A 10,250-nucleotide genomic window follows, 5' to 3' on the forward strand; every position below is an offset into this window, starting at 1 on the left:
CAGCTCTGACCTGAGCTCCCCCCTCCCTGTGCCCTTATATTTTCTGGGAATATCTGCTCAACGGCCAGAGTTCCTTGTTTAGATATTTCAATACAGACCTTTTCTGTTTTTAGATACTATTTGTTATTTTATTCATGTCATCTCACCTACACCCAGAAAAAAATACTCTAAGACCAGAATGGTACATAAAATTACTTAAGTGGGCAATAAATTATCGGGGTGTGTGTTTGTGTGTGTGCACCTGAATCCACCCAATACCATGGCCCCTCTGAGTGGGAAAGACTGATGGGGGGTGGAGTGGGAGGAGATAAGAGCTTGATTGCAACCCCTACACGACTCAGAACACAGCTCCCAACTTGGCTGCCCCATCCCCAAAGGCCCACGTTGCTGCACGTCTGGGATCCTTCCAGTGACATTACAGTCCCACAACACCTCGCCTTCCCCTCCCCCATTCAGGCACAAATCTGGGGGAACTTGTTCCTACGGCCCATGGCATCCATCTGGGAAGAATTAAAGGTGATTACACAATCTGTAGCTAGTTGTGATTTCAAACTATTTAATTGGGAATGAGGGAGATACAACAATTTTCCCTTTTGCTTCCTTTTTTTTTTTAAACAAAAGATTTCACTATTGTCTAATTTCACTGTATCCCTGAAGGCCTTTGTGTCCTCCAAAGACTGAAGCTCTAGATGAGAATCTTCTGGGTCCTATTTATCAGAAGTCCTTTGCCTGTCCCGGGAGGGAAGCAAATCCTTGCAAGGCCCCCATCCTATACCAGAGGTGGGTTCCAGCAGCCACAGAACCCCCACTGCCCTAGGGAGGGCTTAACCTTCACTCAGAGCTCCCCCCGGGCATGCCGGATGTAGTGTTGATGCAGCCCAGCCTCCTGGGCAAAGTCCTGACCACACTCAGTGCAGGCGAAGGGGCCAGGAGGGGTGCGGGTCTCATGCGCCTGGCGGTGCCGCCTCAGAGAAGCAGCCTGCCCAAAGGTCTTGCCACAGTCAGGACAGGGGAAGGTGGGCGGGGCAGCGGCGGGTGCAACTGGCACGGAGGGCCTGGTGGCTGGACCGTGGCCACGCTGATGGGCGATCAGGGCCTTGGAGGAGGGGAAGGAGCGGGCACAGGTGAAGCAGATGAAGAGGGCCCCCTGCAGCTTCTGGGCCACGAAGTCCGCTGGGTGCTCCCGCTTCATGTGACGCTCCTGGAACTTGGAATCGGCGAAGGTGATGAGGCAGCGGGTGCACTGCGGGGCCCCCAGGTGGCCTGAGGGACGTGGGGAGAGGTCGGGGGAAGCCAGCAAGAGTCACCAGGACCTCTCCCAAGCCCCAGAGTCATGCCAACAATTCACATTCAGTGCTTACCACGTGCCAGGCTCTATGCCAGGGCTGGACAGTGGTCCAGACAAACTATTACTGGGCCTGTTTTATGGATGAGCAGACTGAGGCTCAAAAAGGTGAGGCAACCCGCCTACAGTCATGAGGCTAGGTATGAAATGAACCCCTGGAGTCAGAACTGGAACCCCGGGGGTCTGCCCTTCCAACAGAGCCTTGAGCACAGCCCCTGGAGCGAAACTGCCTGGAATCGAATCCCGGATCTACCTCTTCCTAGACAAATACAATAGTTTCCTCATCTGGAAAATGGAGTAATGACCCTATCAGAATCTACCTCACTGGGTGGTCGGGAGGAGTAAATGAATTACTCTATATAAAGTGCTTAGAACAGTGCTACACAGTGGTTTGCAGTTACTGGTGCTGAGAAAGGGAAGAGCAGCCGGGGCCTTCGTACCTCCCTCCCAGAGAAGATTTAAGATTGCCAACCTGTCTTTTGCCTCTGCTTACTGGCAACATCCAACCCGCAGCAAAACCCTTCCTTGAACCCTCCCCCAAATCACCTACCACAAAGCCCCAACCCTAGGACAAATCCTAACTCTTACTGAGAAGCCTTCACAGTGCCCCAGGGTGCGTGTGCTTCCTTAGCGCTATTAGCAATAAACCAACTTGTTCAACTGTAGGCGTGTTCCTGGTGGTCTTTGGCTGGGGGGCCTTGACAGGGTGGCGGCTCATTGTTACCGACAATCTCTTTGCCTCAATTCCCTCACCCGAAAGTAATACTTAACCGAGTTCAAAGGGTCTGTCTGGAGGACTGAGATAATGACGGTTTAACTCCTAGAACACGCCTAGCATGTAATAAGCATTCAGCAGAAGCTGTTGCCACCATTCTGTCGAACTGGCTACCTTGGTTAACATCAAACCTTCCCTTTCTCTGCCGCTAATCCCCATAACAACAGCCGAGTCACCGGAGTAGCCGCAGCCTCTTGTGACAGACTGGGAAACCCAGGCCCAAGTCACACTGAAAGTCTGGGGGCCAGTTGGGACTGGAACCTCGGGCTTCCTCTCAGTCTCTGCCCTTTCCCAGTCACATCTCCCACCCCAAGCCCCTCCGGATGCTACTCTGTCCCTCTGAACTGTGGCCCCTTGAAGCTAACATGGACGGATCAGAGTGGGTACATCTGAGCAGAATAAGAGTAAGGGTGGAGTGTGGCGGTTCCCGGTGGGGCAGCTCAGAAACCATTTATTACAGCCCCTCCCCAGCAGGCAAGTCCTTGTAACGCCTTGGACATTGAGATGCTACGCAAATCCTTTTAGGAGCCTCAGCCCCTGCACCCCACCCTCCTCTGGCCAGCAGCACTCACACACGTCGCCTCCTGGACTGCGGGGACTCCTCTCCTTGGACGAATCCTGCTGCTCCATGGTCTCTTCGGGATGCGGGTCCTCCATAGTGGCTGGGATGCCTCTGGTCAAGAGTAGCACGCATGACAACAGTAAATCAAGTGAAGTCGCTCATCTGTCTACAGCGTTAAAGGGCCGCTAAGCCTATGACCTTTGACGGGCTCTCTTGCCCCGGTAAGATACCATCTTCTTGAACTGTAACCTAATGGAGCTCTGCCCTAGAGAAGTTTCAGCCCTCCCAAAAGATTCGACTCCCTAGGTTTGTGACACCCCTTCGAGCCTTCTCACCTGTGTGCGACCTATGACCTACATCAAACTAATTCCCTGAACTCAGGGCACGGAACCCTGGATCTTTGACACCAGCCTCGCCCCCGTCTCCCACGTGTCTTGAGGCAGGTAGTGGCATCCAGGCTTTAGCTCGCCTCTTCCCCGGAGGCATCTTTCTCTGACATCCTGTAACTCCTTCCACCCTGAGCCCCCGCCGCCCACGCGCGCCTTCAACCGCGGCGTCCCGCTGCCCCCGAGCACTGCCCTCGGGTCCCTCCTCCCGAGGCGGGTAGCCCAGGCCTCTGCTTTTCTCCGGGCAGCAGAGGGCTGCCTTTCGTTGCGCCGGTCCGTCGCTCGTCACAGCGCCGCCACCCGGAGGGAAGCGGGGTAGGGCCCACCGAGGCTCAAGGTCCCAGTGGCTTCCATGCCCTTTCGCCTGAGGAGCCTCTCCAAGCCGAGATGCCGGATGCCATCCGGCAGTGATGCAGTCGCGCCAACCGGGTCCTCAGAGTAACGGGAGGGGTCCTTCTCTGCACTGGAGTGCGTTATGATGACGTGACATGACACTCTTGCCGTACAGACCTCAGCTTCTGGCGCACGTGTGGCTAGGTGCTCATGGAGCGCAGGCGCTCTGGTTCCCTCATTGTTCCGAGCCCCGCGGGCTGCAGGAGCTGAGGAGCGGGCGTACGTCTGTTGCTTTGCGCAGGCGCCGCGAAGGGCCGTATCCCCGAGGTCGCGCTTCCAAGACACACCCCCTCCTTAAAGGACTGACGTCAGGTAAGAGCCCCTGGAACGTGTCGGGACGTTCCCAAATCCGGGCGCTCTCACCTCTTCGGCCTCCGTCCGCCGGACCCTAGGGGCGGGGCTTCTCAGCGGCTGATCAGCCGCCGCCAGCTGTGCTCTCGGGTGTGCCGGCTTTTTGCCCGGTTGGTGATTTGGAAGGGAGGAGCGGGGGATAAAAACATCTTTGTGTCTGAGGGAGGAGGGGCTGGAGGCCGGATCTTTGAAACAGAAAGATAAAATGTATCCAGAAAAAGGGCGGACAAGACGCCCGGATCCCTGGGGAATAGATAGGGCCTGCGCGCCGGATTTCTCCCTGGGAGTGACACCCAAGAATGGAAGGGGACAGGGTGAAGGACTGAAGTCTGACACCAGAGTGGGATGACTGGGAAAGGAAAAAGCTGGGTACTCCCTGACCCGTGTCCGCCCCACCCTTTTGCTTTCCAGTTATGCCACCGCCGCGGGGCGACGTGACCGCCTTGTTCCTGGGGCCTCCGGGCTCTGGAAAGTCCGCTCTGATTGCAGCTCTGTGCGACAGGAATGTGGAGACGATAGAGATCCCCGAGGGACGGCCGTACTCAGGGATCCCCAGCCTGCGAGCGGCGGGCCCCGGCCTCTTCCTGGGCGAGCTGAGCTGCCCACCCGCAGCGCCGGGGCCCTGGGCGGCGGAGGCCAATGTGCTGGTACTGGTCCTGCCCGACCCCGAGGGGAATGGGGAGCCCTTGGCCCCAGCGCTGGGAGAGGCGGCGCGGGCCGCCCTGGCCCGTGGGACCCCGCTGTTGGCTGTGCGGAACCTCCGTCCTGGGGATTCACAAAATGAAGACCAGGCCCGGGATCAGACAGCGGCCCTGCTGAACAGCGCGGGGTTGGGGACCGCGGCTCTCTTCGTGCTGCCGGCGGACTGCGGCAGCCGAGATGACTGTAAGGAATTGGAGCGCCTGCGGGTGGCGCTGCAGAGCCAGGCGGAGGTGTTGCAGAGGTAAGCGAGGAGTTTCCCGGTGGGTTGGAGACCGGGTCCTTTAGACCCAGAAGACGTTCTTTGAGATCCGCGAGATCCCACCCCCAGCGAGTTTGGGGCAGGCCTTGAACGGATAGCTGCGGGAGAGCCAGTTCTCTCGTCCAGGTCCCGCCCCTCATTGCAGGTTTTGCGGTCACCGAGGCTCTACCCCAAGCCAGTGCTGAGTGCTGGACCCTTTCCTGTCTTCTAGGCCCCGCCCCATCCAAGGGTCAGCTAGAGGTTCAGACCTGTTCTCCAGGTTCAGCCTCCTGTGAGCGTTCTGAGGTCACAAGCCCTGCCCCAGTGAGAATTTTCGGAGAGGAACTAACACCCAAATAGCAACGCCCCCCCCCCCCCCCCGCCCCGGCAAAAGTTTGAAGGAGGGCTCATTCAGCACACAAGCTTGCGATCCCCGCGAAAATTTTACCCAAGGGTTCACTCTTTCCAGCACTCCTCATCCTCCACACCATCAGCTTGGTCGTCAAGCTATACCAGTCCACACCTTCAGTGAGCCTTGTTATTTCTGGGTTAGCTCTCCCACTTCCTTTCAATAACTCCATCTTGTTTCTGTGCCCACTTGCTGCCTACCTCCTGATTTTTTTCCCCCCAACCCCTGGCCACCACCTATTTCATAGTCAAACTGAGGCTCGGTGCTCATTTTTTTTTTACCTTAGCCACATCTCCTTGATGAGCACTAGTAGGTGAAGCTTTCCCCGTCATTGGCTCTTACTCCCCTCCTTACACCTAGTCTCAGCAAAGAGTGCCCTGGTGACCTTGCTCCTGTCGACAAGTGCTCCGCTTTCCTTTAGTCCACAATACAGTTGCAGGTCTGTCTTGGCCCGAGCTCCACCTTCTGTGAGTTTTGCTTGGCCTTTCTTAATCCTGCAGATCCCTTGGAAAAGGCCCCCTTGCCCCGCCCCCAGCCTCAAGACTGAATCCAGGGGATGATTTAGCAGGTTCCCCTTTTTAGGCTCTTTTGGAAACCTGATCCCAACCAACCCGCCCCATCCCTGCTTTAAGCCCTGGTTTCTTTGTGCTGTACCATCAGTCTGGCCCCTCCCTTTCCTGCTCCCTCTTCTTTCAGAGATTATTCGGGGAAAACTCCACCCCTCGTCTTCGTAGCCTAGTCCTGTCCCCAGAACTCAGCTCTCTTGCGTTTAGATCCTCTTCTGCCCTTTATCCTCTGTCTTCCTGTCCCCTCAGGCTCCTGCCACCGGCTCAGGATGGCTTCGAGGTCCTGGGTGCAGCAGAGCTGGAGGCTGTGCGGGAGGCCTTTGAGACCGGTGGCCTGGAGGCGGCACTGTCGTGGGTTCGCGCTGGCCTGGAGCGGCTGGGCAGCGCGCGGCTGGACCTGGCCGTGGCCGGCACGGCTAATGTGAGCCTTGTGCTGAACACGCTCTTAGGGTTGGATCCCGGCGATCCAGATGCGGAGCCTGTTTTCATGCCCGCGGGGCCCACACCCTACCCGGCCCCGGAGCGTCCCAATGTGGTGCTCTGGAATGTGCCTCTGGGCTCCGCGGGCATTGCTGCCGCCCCCCATCCCACCCACTACGACGCCCTCATCCTCGTCACCCCGGGAGCGCCCACTGAGAAGGACTGGGCTCAGGTTCGGCCCTTGGTGCTGCCAGATGCACCGCTGGTCTGCGTGCGAACAGACGGCGAGGGCGAGGATCCAGAGTATTCCGAGGAAGAGGGAAAGGCAGAGAAGCCCAGCAGCGAGAGCTTAGAGAACGCTGGCGGAGGGGAGTTGAAGAATGCACGCGCTGAGGGAAGGGAGAAACGTGGCGCTGGATTGCAGAAAGGTAGCGGGGATGGTTCAGGGAAAGCAGGCAGCGGGGAAGGTCCAGAGAAAGCAGGCAGCGAGAGTTTGCCACGTGTTGGCGGCGGCGCGAAGAAATCGGGCAGTGGGGACTCAGAGCGTGCGGCCGCACTGAGCCCCGAGGATGAGACGTGGGAGGTGCTGGAGGAGGCACCGCCACCTGTGTTCCCCCTGCGGCCCGGCGGACTCCCCGGGCTCTGCGAGTGGCTGCGGCGCGCGCTGCAGCCCGCCCAGGCGGGGGCGCTGCTGCTGGCGCTGCCGCCCGCGTCTCCCCACGGGGCCCGGATGAAGGCCGCGGCGCTGCGGGCCGGGGCGTGGCGTCCGGCCCTGCTGGCTAGCCTGGCGGCGGCGGCGGCGCCCATACCGGGGCTAGGCTGGGCGTGCGACGTGGCGCTTCTGCGGGGTCAGCTGGCGGAGTGGCGGCGGGCGCTGGGGCTCGAACCCGCGGCGCTGGCTCGACGCGAGCGCGCGCTAGGCCTGGCCCCTGGGGAGCTGGCGGAGCGGACGCGCTTCCCGGGCCCGGTGACGCGCGCCGAAGTGGAGGCGAGGCTGGGCGCGTGGGCCGGCGAGGGCACCGCCGGGGGCGCGGCGCTGGGCGCGCTCTCCTTCCTGTGGCCCGCGGGCGGGGCGGCGGCCACCGGCGGCCTGGGTTACCGCGCGGCGCACGGCGTCCTGCTGCAGGCCCTCAACGAGATGCAGGCCGATGCCGAGGCGGTGCTGGCACCCCATGTGCCCGCGCAGTGAGGGGTGGGATGAGGGCCGGGGCTTCCGGGCTCCCAGCGTCCCAGCTGCTTGGCCCCCGCCAGGAAGCTGAGGACTCCCAAGTCCCGGTTAGAGGGAGGGGGGTTAGGGGTACAGGCTCTGGCCTGGGATGTCTCGGCCACTGGGGTAAGGGAGCTGGGGGCCACCGCTCAGAGTCCCGGATGCTTGAAGGGGATGGGGGCTCTGACTACTGATTGGGATGTGTGGCTCGTAGTCACCCGAATTCCTGGGTCCTGAAGGGGAATAGAGTCTGGGGGACAGAGCCCTTGGTTTCCCTGGAGACCACAGGGCATGACACCAGACTGTGGCCTGAAGGAAACTGAGGGGTCGGCCTCCTAGAAGGGGTTATATCGTGGTCTTCAAGGGAAAGGAAACCGGGTCTGTTGGTCATCTAGCCCCCTGGGGAGAGAAGAGGTGGAAGCCTGGTCTCTACCCCAATAGAGATTCCAGTATGGAGGACAGGGTCCGGGTCCCCCCGGGAGCTGGAATCTTTGGATCCTCTAGGCTTCCTGGAGGAAATGGGTCTGCATCCAGCCTCCCAGCTCCTCAAGAGGCAGAGGCGTGGAATCTTCATTGGGGGTCTCACACTCCTGGCTCCCAAGAGGGCAGTAGACCTTGGTTTCTAATTCCTTGGTGGTGGGAAGTCTCCATCTACAGAGGGGAACAGGGCCGGGGCGGGGGAGGGGGGGGTTGTGCGAAAGAGCTGGAGAACAGCTCTTGGGGAATAGATATCTAATATTTGTTGTTCTAGGGGCCTGGTGACCCAGATTCCTTTCCCAGCTGTTGTGGGGAGGATGGTCCCACAAAAATGAAGAGGGGGAGGCAGGAGGTCTGGGCATGGTGGGGCCTGCGGGTAGCCAGAGACTGGGAATGAGGCCTTCTGGGTGTGGAAGGGCAGAGACCTCAGAGGTCTCTCCCACAAATCCCTTAGGGATTTGGATCCCAGCAATTGCCTTTCTCTGTGTGAGTTTGACTGGGAAAGGGATATGAGTGCCCCCATTTTATAGGTGTGGAGTGATTCAGGAGGTCTTTGGGGAGTCTCTAACTTTGTCCCTCCCTCCTCTAGCGGTTTCTATCTCTTTTTGGTCTTGATTCCTTCTGTCACTAAACCTAACTCTTTCTGGCCTTGGTATTTTGTACTCCTGCCTTTTTGGGCTAAAGCAGCCATAGTGCTGCACTAACCCAGACACTTCTGTGTTGGCTACCTCAGGTGTCCCCAAGAGGTTCTGCCTTCTGGAGTACACAGAGTGCCGCAGAGAGCAAGAGGCCCACAGAACAGCTAGGGTCGTGTTCCAGGCCGCGGGAGTGCGCCGTGAGTGAAGCAAAGGCAGAAACCACAGTGCCTGGCTATGTTCTAGACTGCCAACCATGGGTAGAAAAGATGCCACAGGTCACAGTTCTTCAGTGTCAAAAAACAGAAGGGGGGGGACCTGAGAGTCCATTTAATAGAATCTCTTTTATGAGAAGGGGGAAGAGCAGAGCCCAGGGAGAGCAGACTCTAGGCCCAACAGCACACAGGAAGGTCCTATGTGGTCTGGCCCCTGCCTATTCGAACTCCCTGCCCCTCCCCCATCTCCCAGCCAGCGTGATCTTCCTTGCAGTGCCTGGGTGGGCCACATTGGGTCCTACCCCAGGACCTTTGCATTTGCTGTTCTTTCTGCCTAGAATGCTCTGCCCCCAGATCTTCCCATGACTGGTTCCTTTTTGTCTAGCGAGTCTCAGCTCAGATGTCCCCTCAGAGAGGCCTTCCCTGACCACTGTAACTGAAGTAGCCCACACTCCCCCATTACTCATCTCGGCCAGTAAATATTTCCCTTGTAGCAATTATTACTGTAACAAAATTACCTTATTTATTTATTTATTTATTTACCTATTTAATGGCTATGATCCTCTTGCCTGTCCTGTTCTCTTCTGTAACCCCAGCACCCAGAAGAGTGCTTGACACACAGCAGGTGCTTGTAAATATTTATTTTAATTCATTAATCCATGGCAGACCTGGGTGTAGATTGTCAGCCTCTTGCCACAGGACAGGGACAACGAACCGGGTGGGGAGAAAGAGAAACAAGTATCTGATGGGAGAGAAAGCTCCTGTCTGAGATCAGGGGACCTGGAATGCAGGCCCGGCTTTGCCACTGTCGCTCTGGGTGACTTGGACCGGTGCTTTATTTTCCCATCTGTGAAATGGAAGGGCCTAACGAGAACCATAAATACTTCCAAGATCTTATCTCCTTTGACGGCGGGAGACAAGGGTGACCACTCCGAGGGGTAGACACTTGGGAGGTGGTATCCCCATGTCCAGCTTGAACCCCTCCCAGTGACACAGTTTGTCCCACCAACGTTGAGATGGCCGTGGGGCGCCTGGCTGGCTCAGTCAGTTGAGCGTCCGACTCTTGATTTCGGCTCAGGTCATGAACTCATGGTTCGTGAGTTCAGCCCCCGCATCAGGCTCTGCACTGATAGCGGGAGACCGTGTGGGATTCTCTCTCTCTCTGCCCCTCTCCTGCTCACGCTGTCTGTCTCAAAAAGAAACATTAAAAAAAAAAAAGTTGAGATGGCCTGGCCGAGATGAGATACTGAATGGCTTCCGGTCTGTAATCTCCAATACCACACTGTCTCTCAGTCTCACGTGCCAGCCGTGGGAACGCAGGAGAGGAAAGCAGTGCTGTCCTATAGAAACGGTGTGAGCCACATCGATCATTTGAAATTGTCTGGCAGCCACATTAGAAAGGTAAAAGGAGGGATGCCTGAGTGGCTTAGTCGGTTAAGTATCTGACTTCAGCTCAGGTCATGATCTCACAGTTTGTGAGTTCAAGCCCCACATGGGCTCTGTGCTGACAGCTCAGAGCCTGGAGCCTGCTTCGGATTCTGGGTCTGGGTCTCTCTTTCTTTCTCTCTC

The 10,250-nt window shown here is 58.0% G+C and overlaps 2 protein-coding genes across 5 annotated transcripts; one reads left to right on the top strand and one right to left on the bottom strand.

The window, feature by feature from the left end:
• Positions 1-530: 530 nt before the first annotated feature.
• On the bottom strand, positions 531-3,666 carry ZNF576 (zinc finger protein 576). 3 transcript variants are annotated; one of them, XM_042918243.1, is made up of 3 exons: positions 3,579-3,666; positions 2,693-2,793; positions 531-1,263 (listed from the first exon to the last, which is right to left on the bottom strand). In XM_042918243.1, the coding sequence occupies exons 2-3, from the start codon at positions 2,775-2,777 to the stop codon at positions 836-838; spliced, it is 513 nt and encodes a 170-aa protein (XP_042774177.1). In that variant the 5' UTR covers positions 2,778-2,793; positions 3,579-3,666; the 3' UTR covers positions 531-835. The 3 variants fall into 3 exon arrangements, with proteins under 3 accessions (XP_042774177.1, XP_042774178.1, XP_042774176.1); XM_042918244.1 differs by lacking the exon at positions 3,579-3,666 and adding an exon at positions 3,261-3,559; XM_042918242.1 differs by lacking the exon at positions 3,579-3,666 and adding an exon at positions 3,018-3,251.
• A 41-nt stretch (positions 3,667-3,707) lies between these two features.
• Positions 3,708-8,642, top strand: IRGQ (immunity related GTPase Q). Of its 2 annotated transcripts, none has more exons than XM_042918235.1 (3): positions 3,708-3,773; positions 4,224-4,755; positions 5,977-8,642. In XM_042918235.1, the coding sequence occupies exons 2-3, from the start codon at positions 4,226-4,228 to the stop codon at positions 7,334-7,336; spliced, it is 1,890 nt and encodes a 629-aa protein (XP_042774169.1). In that variant the 5' UTR covers positions 3,708-3,773; positions 4,224-4,225; the 3' UTR covers positions 7,337-8,642. The 2 variants fall into 2 exon arrangements, with proteins under 2 accessions (XP_042774169.1, XP_042774168.1); XM_042918234.1 differs by lacking the exon at positions 3,708-3,773 and adding an exon at positions 3,791-3,922.
• The last annotated feature ends 1,608 nt before the right edge of the window (positions 8,643-10,250 follow it).

The sequence above is a fragment of the Panthera leo genome, chromosome E2, assembly GCF_018350215.1.
Source record: "Panthera leo isolate Ple1 chromosome E2, P.leo_Ple1_pat1.1, whole genome shotgun sequence".
Taxonomy (NCBI): domain Eukaryota; kingdom Metazoa; phylum Chordata; class Mammalia; order Carnivora; family Felidae; genus Panthera; species Panthera leo.